At 47.3% G+C, this 13,526-nt stretch overlaps 1 protein-coding gene across 1 annotated transcript in view; it reads right to left on the reverse strand.

Moving 5' to 3' along the window:
• Positions 1–10,582, reverse strand: part of LOC146185926 (acetylcholinesterase-like) — a 10,863-nt gene extending 281 nt beyond the window's left edge. The window contains exons 1-6 of the mRNA XM_084605599.1: positions 10,307–10,582; positions 7,792–8,039; positions 5,962–6,190; positions 4,448–4,684; positions 1,518–2,065; positions 1–351 (exon numbers count right to left, since the gene is read on the reverse strand). The exon at positions 1–351 is cut by the window's left edge and continues 281 nt beyond it. Coding sequence (XP_084461725.1) covers positions 210–351; positions 1,518–2,065; positions 4,448–4,684; positions 5,962–6,190; positions 7,792–8,039; positions 10,307–10,504 — 1,602 coding nt within the window. The 5' untranslated portion in view covers positions 10,505–10,582 and the 3' untranslated portion in view covers positions 1–209. The remainder of the gene's footprint in view (positions 352–1,517; positions 2,066–4,447; positions 4,685–5,961; positions 6,191–7,791; positions 8,040–10,306) is intronic.
• Positions 10,583–13,526: the final 2,944 nt, after the last annotated feature.

A 13,526-nucleotide genomic window follows, 5' to 3' on the forward strand; every position in this document is an offset into this window, starting at 1 on the left:
ACAATGTGGATGTAACATCGTAATATGCTAACGCATTGTCGTCGACTAGCTGTGATGATATAACGTATACATATATACAGGCGTTTCTCTGTAGTATAACAACAGTAGTTCAACGACACCGTATATAGTGCGGTTGAAACGCCAACACCTTTTGCGAAGCCGTGTATCCACGAGCTCTGTAGGGCGTTACTGAGCGCATGCATCGGCTTCTAGAGGTGAATCTTTCCGGGGTAGCACTTGAAGCGGGGCTTGCACTTGCTGGCCGCGGGCAACCTGCCGGTGATCGTCTGGTTAGGCGAGAAGTAGCGTGCCATAGGCTCAGTCCTGGTGTAAGCTGGCCAATCTGCAGTCCTGCGTTTGGACAACATATACACAATCCTGCTGCGATAAAACGGAGGCAAAAAAAAAGCGATGAAATGTTGCCACAAGTGAACAAAAATTTTTTGATTGAAATAATTTAACTTTCACATCTAGCTTTTGCAGCTGAAAGAAAATTTTCGTAAAGTTGTCAGCTTTTTTCAGTTCCTGTGTCGATGGATTCGAGCTGTAATAAGCGTTAAATGTGCCTGTACATTATTTTGAGAGAGTATTGATGTGAGGTTGCCGAATTTTCTACAAAAATGGAAGCCTGACAAGCAGACGATGTTTGCATTGCAGTCACACATAGGAAAGGTTAATAGCGCAAAAAGACACAAATAGGCACAAATAGACACACAGGACCGGCGCTGACTCCAACTTCTTTCTCGGAACATCACATACAAACTTCTTCAACATCCAAAGTTTGTATGTGATGTTCCAAGAAAGAAGTTGGAGTCAGCGCCGGTCCTGTGTGTCTATTTGTGCCTATTTGTGTCTTTTTGCGCTATTAACCTTTCCTTTATGTGACTATGCCCCAACTAGCCCAGCAATCAGTTTAAATTGCATTGCAGGTTTACCACTGTATCTTTACCTGCTGTATATTGTCTTGCGCCTCCTCTACGACAAGCTACGGTAGACTTAGAAGCAGCTTTGGCTTATACTTAGTGGTATACTTAATATAACGCGTTTCTAAAATATATTTTAATGATCACGTACATTTATTATAGCATACGCGATTACGCATTTCTATTTTTTAATTACTCTTTCATTCATTAGGGCTTGCAAATACAGGACTATTTTGTTAGCCAGAATAACACTATCGAGAAGCTACATTTTATTATCCTCCTTGCGAAAACACCGACTGAATATGACAGTTCACCGAGATGCCCCTATGACATTCCTCGAGGCTACAGTCGTACAACTGCAAGCAATATTTGGCGCAAAGAAAGAATGCAATAAATTAGTGAATTCACCTAGGTTAGCTATCTAAGTGGATTTACTGAATGCTTTTCAGCAAAAGACCGATATACGAGCTTCACTTGCGGCCGCACAATGAGGAACATGCTGCTCGAAGCATGAAAATTCTGTGAACAACTCGAAGACATCAATGCCAACAAATTTGTGAAAGTGACGTCACATAAATGTTCATCGCCCTTTACCCGTTGGCGACAAAGGCAAGCACGGCTTCGGCGAAGCCTCTCGCTCCGGCTGGCTCGAGGTAGTCCTCGGCGCCAAAATGGAAGGCGGCGTCGAAGTCGTCGTTGTGCTGTGGCGCCTGCGCTGGCGTGACAGCTTCGTGGTCGACTAGGCCGAACTCATAGACGTGTACGAGCGCCGTGTCCGATAAGTACTCGGCGAAGGCCAACGCAGGGCAGACGTAGAGAGCCTCGTCTAGTAGTGCGCCATAGTGTCGAAACACGCGGCCAGCGTCGTTGAGCGACTCCAGGTCCGTGTGAAGGTTCTCGACCTCCAGGATCTCTTCGCCGAAGATGAACGTGAAGAGAGCTGAGGCGGTTCCACGGTGCTGGTCTGGCGTGAAGTGAGCCCACGAGCTGTTTGTAGAGGCGTCTAGGAAGCGTGCAAAGAAGTGCGTCCCTTCGCCCCGGTTGAAGCCCATCAGTACCGACAGAGGAGCCGGAGGCCGAGAGGCCGAAGCTAGCGCGGAGCTTCCAGAGACCAGCACAGGCCTCTTCTCGGAAGCCAGCACCTGGAAGCATAATCGTCAAAATAAACACTATTCTTGGTCTGACTATACACCATCCGACAAGGGCCTCTTCCATAGTCACCAAGCTAGCACTGTGCTATGGTAGGTGCGGCCACGTTATCCGCGCAGATGTTCTAGATTCATCAGTCCACCTAACTGTCTGCTACTCCATGCTTTGTTTTCATTCTAATGGAATCCTGGTAGCTGTCCCAGGCGGCGATTCGCTAATAACTTGACTTTGCACTACATGCCCTGGCCATGCCCTTTCATTATTGCGGATTTAAAGCAGGATCTCATTAACTCATCTTTATTTTCCTGGCGCAGTCTACTCTCTTCCTCTTAACGTAATACCTAAAATTTTTCTTTCCATAGCTCGCTGTGTTGTCCTCAATTTAAGTTGAGACCGTTTCCTCGTTAAACTACATTTTGGTGCCCCATGGTGGGTAGCGGTAAGATAAAACTGATATATATGTACTTCTTGAGCAATACATGGTAAACTGTAAATCACCCTTTTAGAGTAGTGTCACAAGCTGCCTCACCTCTACAGCGGAAGTTGCGGGACATTCTACCTCAAAGATAGAGCGAAACTCACGGCACCTCGCTGCTCCTCTGAGCATGATTCGACAAGCCGATGGGGCAGCGACCGCGCGTCCTTGACGCGGGCGCTGCGTAGACAGCCGAGAGCATAAAAACGCATACAGCAGTACGCCCGCGCCAGTGCGCTCTGGGAAGATTCAGACTTCCGGGCCACTCTCGCGGTCGCTCCCAGAAAGCGTATTGTGTTTCCTTGGGGCCGCGATCGACGCATCGTTCTCCTCATCTGTACGGCGCCGCTACCGATAAACTTAGCCTTCGACGCCTCAACTAACAAGGAAGCCGTGAGAATTCCCTTTCGCCACAGACTTTAATCGAACATTATTTTCGCTTTTGTTAACTTTACCCGACTTAGTAATATTTTACGCTGTGTTTTCTATGTGACTTTTTACCATACTTATTCTATCTAGAATACATGCTTTGTCATCTTTATAGTCTTCTTTTTAACGCAGCGTTTTGTTCATTGTCGGGTTTTCCTCTTGTCATTTAACTAGTCGTCGTTTCTCAATATTTTGTCGTGGCGTTTTATTTTTTTTTCATTGTATTCTATTTTTATGCAGTGTAGTTTGGACTACTATTTATAAGCATTCAATTGTTTGTAAAAGGAAGTGACCTTATTTGAACTTATTCCTCAAACACACACCGACACACGTACTTCACGAGTTGACCGGTCTAACTTTTATATGTGTTCTCAAACCTAATAGAGGGACGACGGGTAACCGTAAATGGGATCCCGCGCCTCTTTTGACCGTAAAGGCGGGGGTTTGTGACAAGTAGCCAAGTACGCTTCGTTGAAGATTCATGTATGGATTAAGGATGGGAAGGAGAAAGACGACGGCTCGGAGGCTCGGACGGGAGGTAGTCTCGTGAAGAGAACTGAGCGCCATATTGACAGCCAGGATAAAGGCTTTTTATACGCGGCTGACGTACCTTCCTTCTTCACGCTTCAGCCTACTTTTATGGTTCGTTATTTCCCTCTCATGGTCGATATCTGTGGCCACTACCTGCACTAAGCAGGTGTATTGTTTAACCACTCTCAGTGCCTCGCTACCTGTCGCAAATGTGCTTTTCGACCAAAGACTGCTGAATACTTCTTTAGTTTTCCGCATATTAACTTCTTTTTTTCCAATCTACTTTTCTGGTTTGTCTGCCTAGGCCACTGATCATGCTTTGCAGTTAGTTCCTTCAGTTACTAAGTGAGAAATGTCATTCGCGCAGCTTCTTAGCTCATGTTCAATAACATTAGCGTGGTTGAAAGCGTTTTCTTACGCTACTCTGCTGCTCTCCTCATCCTGTCCACGAAAGCGGACAGTGAAGGGGGAATGGAGGGGGGGATCTCCCGACAGTCAGCACACAACATAGTCAAGTGATATCTTTGTGGGCTGCTTCGCTGTGTTTTCACATTTATTAACACATTTTCATATCGTGCTGCTAATAGACTTGCGAGGGGTGCGCCCCTTTAATTCTTCAACACTTTATGATCATTCATAGACATCACTTTTTCTTATCTTCCTTCCTATATTCAGACCCCATGAATGGAACCTGTTCATTTCCCACGCCGACGTGCCACTGAATGACCATGTGAGCTAGGGAGAACTGTCACAAATATATACCTCTGTTCCTGAAGCTTTTCCGTGCCCCACGCTCACACCCTTCCTGCCGTGCAGCCGCGAATATTCACGGGAAAATGAGAAGGGAGTAATCTACCAGTGCGGTAGGGAATACGTGTGGCATTGATGCAGCATTGCATTGAGAGCCATGTAAACGCAGTGAGAACTGTGGCCAACCAACCTTGGGATCGACGGGCACCAGCGAGTCCCCGTACGTGGGTAGGAAGGGACTGAGAGTCTGCACGAAGTATTCGTCAACAGGCAGCGCCACCAGCGCAGCCGCGTATGCCGCCTGGAGACAGGCGAGGGCGCGACGCTCGTCCTCCGCCTCGTCGGGCGAGGTGCACAACTTGGCTACGACCAGCCGCACATTTTCGGCATCGGCGCACTCGCCCAGGCACGACAATGGGGAACCTCCCTGCGCACAACGGGAGTGAACTCCACTGAGCGCACCGCCGTGATTCCAACTCACGAGGCAACATATAACAGGACTCTGAGAGAGTTCTCGCGAGTATTTGTGGGACTTCAATCTTTATGTTGGCTCTTGGGACATGATCTACAGCCAGTAATTCCATTAAAGACCTTGTTCCTTCTCCGAGAGGATGCCTCGAGTGCTTATTTAGGTAATCTTTGTCTGGGTCCAGGTTAGTCGCAGTGAAGGCCAAACGAACCTCTGTGTTCCGCTAAGCATCTGGCGAAGGAAGGTATGACAAAATGAGGTTGATTAGCTTTGCCGAGCAACTGTCGACTCCCATTAGATGATCTTCCAAAGAAGGGACTGACGCTGTGGTGCTTTGGCTCTCGTACATCTTCATTATGCGTGGACGAATGGGCGCACGGAGTTGCTCACTTAATGTCCGCATTGCAGCACCTAAAAGAACAAGTCCCCAGGTGACCCATGCACAATCATTCTGCTCTTTCCTGACGAGCCCAACGATAAGAATTCGGTGGTCTTGGCAGTTCTCGTGCAGGTATAAACAGAGCACACTCAGCCCGTTTTCGGAAGGAAAAAAAAAAGAAATAAACAAGAAAAAGCCATGCATGCTATATAATTTTTCCAGTGACAAAACCATTTCACTTTCCTCACCGGACTTGCGCCTGAGGCTCCCAGCGGACAAAGGTGTCGTTAGGTAAGAAGGCCTTAAGAGGAAAATGAAAAGGCAGCTCAAGTGAAAGGTTTTGTTCAAGTGCACTGTAAAAGAAGGGATTCACAAAGACAGGGACGAGGCACGCAACGTGGAGAAACTTAGACGCTACATGTTTTTCCCTGTGCATTTTCGTGCTTGTATTTCCTAGATGCCCTTTTTCCTGTCGTGATTTCTGTGTTTCTTCAAACAAGTGAATGCAATTGCTGAACGAAGTTGTATTGAGAAACTTGACACGATTAATCAAGGAATCGGTGCAAGCAGAGCAGATTTTGGTGCAACCTGCACTAAGATCTTTAAATAGAAGAAAGAATATCGACGGTCACTCTGCTGTGTAGTTTAGGATAACGAGAAAAAAATCTGTCTATTGAAATCGAAAAACTGCTTCCCGAAAGAACGATGAGCTAAGTTAGCGCGAGATTGTAAACATCGTTTGCACATTCATTCGATATTACAATTATTAAATTGCTTTTAAAAGCGAGAAGACGCTGGGCATCCTGCCTGTAAGTGCTCGCACTTTTGCCTGTGAGATACACTCGCGGAGTCCCACCTGCAGCACGACTCTGGAGAAGAGTGCGCTCCCCCCGAGTGGCGACAGGATGTGCAGACCAGCGCTGATGGCCCCGGCGTCCACTCCCCAGAGTACAATGCTGCGGGGGTCTCCGCCGAATGCGGCCGCATTCCCCTTGATCCACTGCAGGGCAAGGTGCTGGTCCCAGAGACCCTGGTTTCCCGGAAAGCCTGTGACGTTGGCGTACAGGAAGCCGAACACGCCAAGCCTGCAACATGTATTAGGTACATAAGGGGCAAACCAGGTGGCGCCTTTTTTCCTTTTTTTTTTTTCTTCAGGACAGCGACTAATTCATTGGCGAGAGCCCTGCATCACGCTTTCTTTGAGATAAGCAACGTAGTTACATCCCCGGAACGCCGAAATAAAAAAAATACAAGTGTTTAAGTGGAGGCCTATGGCAATATTATATTGATACTAGGACATGTACCATTTGCGCCTGTGGATTCCAAGCGCGTATGCGCCAGTCGTGTAAGTAATAGCCATTAGCCTCGGAACTTGTAATCTGTAATGCCTATGGGCGCCAAACACTGCAGGAGCTAAGTGAAATGATGCCACACACCCTGGAAAGAGAGTAAGTATGCACGAATGCCTAAATAATAACAACATAACGCTTACAGTGATCTCTTGTTTGTGCCTCCTCTACTAATTCTTGCTATCCACTGTCTCAACATGAACTACTAACAACGACTGTAAGGCGGTCTTGTTTAATTCGTAGCCGGTATTTATAGCACTAATTCCCGCCTACACCGTGATAATGAATATCCCACTATTTCATAGCGCAGTAATCTAATCAAATTTCTTACTTGAAGATATAGCCTCATGAAAAAATATTAAAGTACTCAGAGAAAACTTAACTGCCAATTTAGCTAAAACATCAGCTAACCGAAACATCTTAATTCAATTGTTTAAATTTTTCCTAATTAAATTTTTCCACCACTCAGGACCCCTTCCTCTCCAGGGAAGTCACTCTAGCATCTGAACTAGCCAAGACGGTTATCAGATGGAAGGGAAAGAGCAAACTGATTAGCAACCTGAAGTGGGAATGGTATTAGTCTGACGTTTCAGTGCCAGTGGAGGACATTTGTAGCCGTATGACTGCGGTTAGTTGGATCGTCGTCGTCGTCGTCGTCGTCGTCGTTGTCATCATCATCATCATCATCATAATAATAATAATAATAATAATAATAATAATAATAATAATAATAATAATAATAATAATAATAATAATAATAATAATAATAATAATAATAATAATAATCAGCCTGACTATACCCACTGCAGAGCGGAGGCCTCTCCCATATTTCTCCAATTAACCCGGTTCTGGGCTAGCTGCATCCACTTGACCCTTGCGAACTTCTTAACCTCATCCGCCCACCTAACTTGCTGCCGCCCCCTGCTACGCTTTCTTTCCTTTGATTGGTTGGATGCTAATTATTAATTACTCCAGATTACAAATTTTACTGCATCAAGGGAAATTTCCCAAACTATTGGACATACACATACTATACCACTCCACTACTCTAGTGGCAGAATGCGGTGTTGCTCACAACGAGCTTTCAATGCATTGGTCGTGTAGGATCAATTGGCTGCCACCGGGTGGATTTGCGGCTCGTAATCGCAAAGTGCAAGCGGGCTTGTGAGCAGGCGCTGTGGCGGCTTTGAATGACATTTACGGGTATCGCCCAATAAGAGTGCGGTGAGCTTTTTCACTGAGGATTTTGAAAGCTCTTGTCTCGCTTGGTTCTCCTGTTCGTCCCGTGTCACTCTGTCCTACGCAGCATCTACTCAGCGAATGCGAGCGTAGCGGACCTGTAGTTGGGCACGGCTACAACGCAGTCGCAGCGCACCGCCATCAGGGCCCCGTCGTACTGGCGCAACCTGTTGGAGCCGTGCGTGAAGTGCCCTCCGTGCAGGAGTACAAGCACGGGACGCAGCTTGGCCGGGCTCAGGCTGGGCGTCCACAGGTTGACGTGCAGGCAGTCTTCGGTCCAGTCGGCGTTCTCCTTGCCCCGTTGCCGCTCGTGCACGCGCAGCCATTGGGGAGGGCACGGCGGCGCCTGCAATCAGAGAGCACCATAAAAATCTAAAAACAAAAGTTTGAAATGTGTGCGCAGTTAGACTTCTTCAGACTGCATAACGTTAAGACAGGCTTCACAGTGGAGGGCTCTGATTGCATCAGACCCTCTGGGGTCTTTTTAACACATTATGACGTAATCATAAAACACGGGCTAATACAGAATGCGATCAGTGCAGCAGACACGATCATGCGGACCAAGGTTTGTTACTTCCGTCAAACCTTAATGCTGAAAGGGAGAGATCATTTTTTATCGGGCGAGAAAGTTTCGATTGGAAGATCACGCTAGCCGTCATTTTATTCACGAATACGTGTCAATAAATTCGACAGGTAAAAAGACAGTTCCTTCAAACCATTTACTATAGAAGTGTTGGCAATAAGCATATTCATTATCCAGGACGTCAGATATAGCGGGTTGCTCCAGTAACGTAGCACGGAAGCACGGCAGTACGCAACTGAGTTTTTCTTTTGCTCGACAGAGATGCTAGTTTGCACAGCAGCACACGTTGTGCGAGAAGTTGAAAAAATTAACAAGACGATTACGATACTCGAAAATGAAAAATTTAAGCGCAGCAGTTTAGGTATTTGATTCACAGTGGATAGCACATCGAATACCGAACACGCAGTACTGTATAACGGCGGTAGCGCTTGGCCACTGCTTCGGCCATCCACGAAATCTCAATCTCGGCGCTGCGGTCCCGCAAGTTCTACTGAGACGATGCTTTTCGCAATAGCCGCAGACCCGAGGGCGGAGAGCCGCACCACTCCTCCTATTCTACCATGTCTGACCATCTTCTGCCTCGTCTCCTTTCCGCTATGCCCGTACTTTCATCATTCGCTGGTCCCCTCGTTCGCTCTTGGCCCTTCCGCCCTACTTTCATTCGCCGCTTCGCTCTTCTTATGCTCTGCCGGTTACACCGACGCTCAAACCAGGAAAAAACCACTTCGGGGCTGCGTTCCTAAAGAAGTGCCATCTGTCAGTGTGATTAAACTAAAGAGCATACTACGCAATACATTGAAACTTCTTAGAATGTAACAGACATAAATAAATGCAATGATTTATACCAAAAAATCTAAGGCACATAAGTATATTGAACGACATAAATTACGAATACGCTATGCACAAAAAAGGACAGGAAGTTAAGGGAACAGCGCTGGCAAAGATGCTAGGGGGCCGATGTGTTATGCGAAATAAAATGAATGTGTGGAGCTATGTGGGCTGGGCACTACGAAACTTAAGGTAAGGAGAAAAAGATCTACTGTGGCAAATATTGATTGGTTTCGGGTACTAAAAGATGTTATCGTTCTATAAGCAAGCGTTTCGTCTAAAGTGCTATGTGCAATCCATGTGTATGGGGCTTTTCGTAATGATGGTACTGCTGACATAGTATATGGCACCTGAACTACGCTAAGTTTTCTGAACTAGCGACGCCTAATTGTCTCCGAACCGAGCACGCATGAACTTTGTAGACATTGTAATAATTTATATACTTTCATTTACGTATCAGAAAACAAGTTTTAAGAACTTCCAGAAAATTTCCAAGCTACCGAATCCTAACAAAGAGCTCACAGACACGCCTAATTGCATAGTGGCAATACGATAACAGAAGCTAGTGAGGCCTTCACACCGTGTTTTGTGTCGTTCTTCCGTGGTTGTGTTTGCGGACCTCCCCGTGTCTGTGTGCACGAAACCAGACGTCTCTTGGGGGATCTAACTGTTAGATGTTTCCCCAAGATGCCTAGAGGGGGGACACGGTGGTAGGGAACACATATCGAAACGCGTCTTTGTCCCTTCCGGTCGGGTGACGTCACCTTCAGGTCAGGAAATTACACAACTAAGGACGTAATCACACCCCTATGAGATTTGTAATGCTCTCATATTATTGAGTGCTGTAAGATTTAGTCGTTTATTCACTTCACAGCAGTTACAAACGGTGAGCGGTGTTACTGTGCAGTGACTGGGACGCCTGTCCAACAACACAAACTAGCCAAAGTTGCTGCGTGGCTGTTACAATCCCTCTCTCAGCAGTGAGCTAGTGTTATTTGCCCGGATAACGCCGGCTGTGGCAGCCCCGAATTGCAAAATTTGTAGTTTCGAGTCGGTATTTGACATTTCAGTGGTAAAAATTGAACCGACGGCCTCCACTATGCAACCCCTCACACCTACCAGAGCACCACGTGGGAAGGAATTAGTGTATCGCACCCGATTCTCTTTTCGTAGGGGGGAGGGGGGGGGGAGCGGAGTCTAACCTTAAAGGTGGCCCTGAGCTCCCCTTGCCAGGGGCGTACAGGCGTCGGCTTTTGGAAGCGAGCGGCTCCCAGCGGCGGTTCGGCGTATGGAATTCCGTAGAAGGCGAGCACGCTGCTATTGCCCGCGTCGATCCACACTCCACGCAAGCTGCCGCTGCTCGTCACCACCGAATGGCTCAGTTCAGCCAAGCTACGCATCGACGGCCCTTGTCCTCCTCGCCGCCCCAGATACACGATCCAGAGCGCCAGGGCCGCGGCCGTAATGCAACACACCACCATGCCTACGAGATGAAAAAATGCCAAAAGCTGAGTCACTAATTTGGCAGCGCAGCGTCTTTGCTGAGCTATCGGATACGATTATTCACTGAATGGTTGAGCTGATTTGATCATTGCCACAAAACACTGCCGTAAACGTACCTGGCAGTTAAGAGCAATGTGGCCATTGATGTTATAACTACACGAAGCGCAGGGCATGCTTACATCTTGTCTTCCTCTTGTCCGGTATTGCGTGTGAATTCATTTTCGCTACGTCACCAGAATTACACAGGCGCACCGAAGTGATGATCAAGTGATCCCTGCTAAACCCCTGTGCTTATACCTTTATACCAGCGTACCGACATACATGCCTAATACCGCGAAACGCGTGCCAACGCACGCAATACAGCTAGCGTTGTAACGCATAGGCTTTAGAGGGCACCCACGAGATCGAATACAAGTAAAATCTCCCCGGATCAACAAAGGAGTACTTGATACCGGGAACCTCGTGAAGGGAATCACAATGACAGGTAAACTTACTCGAGGTTCTATCAGGCGGCGCCCTCTGGTTTGTCTGATTCTGCATTAATATTAAAAATAGCCCTGGAGGAGAGCTTGTAGGTGTGCTGCATGTGACACGTGTCAAGATTGTAGACTTGGGTAGCGTCCTTTATTGTACGCGGGAGCAAGTTGCAAAAGCACATAAAAAAATGTACGCTTCCAGCCGTAAACTTGGTCGTCACATGGCGGACAATGTAAACAATGTACTATACTAACGGAATTTGGACTGAGCGACAATTTCAGAAAGAAGAGGTGCAGCTGTGGCAGCGTAGACTTACAGCCGTATTCGAGAATCAGTGCCCACTCCTTGCCCTCTTTCTCCTCTTCACAGGCCCCCGTGGTTTCATGCTGGTCACTCAGGCTGGACTCCCGATGCACGGCGTGGATAGCGTAATGGCCAGAAGGCGGTCGCCTGCTGGACAGACTCGTGTCCGAACGCGGCCGCATGTCCGCCGTCTACGATATGTCTTCGTCTTCTTTCTGTTACGTCTCGGGTGACACGCGCTCGGACTTGGCTCGCAACGATGATGATGTGAAACATCAATTTAGCCCCCTAAACATCTACTGTATCGGGTAGGAGCCTTATAGTTTAGGGCTATTGCAGTCGCTGGTGTCAGCCTTTCCCAGTCTACCAAATCCAGTTCGATAGCTCTGAGAAGTGCAGCCCGTAACCCTGTCGCTTGACCACGACGTTTTCACGGTTCTTATCTTTGTTGCAATATTTCAACGTATTAGTACAAACGACTTTGAGCTCCAATCTTTTTTTTTTTTTTTTCAATCGGAAAGAGGATTAGGCACGAAGCAGAACGTATGACAAAAAAAAAATGAAAAAGAAAAGTTGGGGGACGCTATTTGTCTTCGCGTCTCAGGGTTTGACTCAAGAACTTTACCGGTATGTAGGTCCCCATGGGGATACTCGTTGGCGTACATGTAGCTCGCTTAACCTCCACTCCCTCAATGTGTGCCTCTATTATCCCGCGCGCACTCCTTAGCGTAAAGAGCCGTAAGATGCCGAATCATGTGGAAGACCACCCTATACATAAACATTAGGTGCCGCCTTACGAACATGCATGCCTATATGTAGTCAAGAGGTATCTTGTCCGACTCGAGGAGGAGGAGGAGGAAAAAGCTTTATTTCACGAGCGAGTTTGGACCCTTCAAGGGCCCAGGGCCACCGCACGGCCCTCACATTACGCTCGAAATGCAGGGCTCCTGGAGGGTTCGATTGCCCTAACCTTCTATTTCAAAGCAGAAATCCGTGTTGGCAGCTGCTGTCGAGTCGGCCATATCGTGTTATCGCGTGACGTCGCAGAATCGTTACGACGCAATCAGTAACAGGCCATGCATGCTACCAGCTGCCATTTGTCAGAGCCATGCCTTTGATTTGTCGCTCACAACGCCGGCACTGGAGTTCCTGGAGAACTGGACCTTTACCGCTGTCGCATTGAAATTTGCTGCAGCCGCTTCTTCAAACATGTGCAAAAGAATGCTGCCCCATGTGGCAGGGATTTTCTTTTGCAAAGAAATGCCACGGGCAAATCTGTCCACGATAATGCAATTCGTCAACACATTACCTCGAGCAACGAAGTCTCGCCTGTTTTTCTTGAGCGCTAACGACAGCAAGACACCGAGTGCGTCTTTTACGCTTAATGTTGAGTTCGTATCTCGTGAAGTATCGTGATAGGAGTCACAATGAATCCCTTCAACAACGTCCTTTTGAACTCATTTTTACCAAAAACCTGCACAGAATGGAACCGCCTTCCCTCTCCATTGCCTCAATTGTGGACGCACCATCCTTCAAGACTGCACTAATTGACTACCTTTTGTAATTGCACCATTGATATTGTTAATTGGTCAGCATTTTGTACTTTTTTATATGTTTACTCTTATTTTGAATTGCACCCATCCCTTCTTTAACGTCTTTTGGTCCTGAGGGTATTGAAATAAATAAATTAACTCTACGGCCGCATGTTATTCGGTGCGAACACGTCATATGCAAACAGGGGCGTTTTGTGCATTATTCACCTGAAGAAACTCGTGGAGCTTTCTGAGCACTCGTTTGGTGCCGCAGGTTCAATCGGCTGCGCCACTCGTACAGTGCCGTATATTCAGCTGGGACGAGAACGCTAGAAGTGCGCAGCTCCGCCTTATCATGGGAGGCCGACAGCGGTGCAGTCCCACCATGAAACGCGAGGTAACAGACACCGAGAGCAGATAATAAGATAGTAAGGATAAACCTCGGTTCAGGTGTCCACAGAGCAAGTGTGACAGATACTGCGCCTTTCCCTTCCTGTGAACCAATTATTATTATTAAGGATGACCTCCGTTTTTGTATTCAGTCTCGGGGGCCACGGCGGGCAGGGGGTATGAAAAGGGACGGCACTTTGCAAGTGGATTGAACGTT

Source organism: Amblyomma maculatum, chromosome 6 (genome assembly GCF_055883805.1).
Source record: "Amblyomma maculatum isolate TAMU_Amacu chromosome 6, ASM5588380v1, whole genome shotgun sequence".
In the NCBI taxonomy this organism is placed as follows: domain Eukaryota; kingdom Metazoa; phylum Arthropoda; class Arachnida; order Ixodida; family Ixodidae; genus Amblyomma; species Amblyomma maculatum.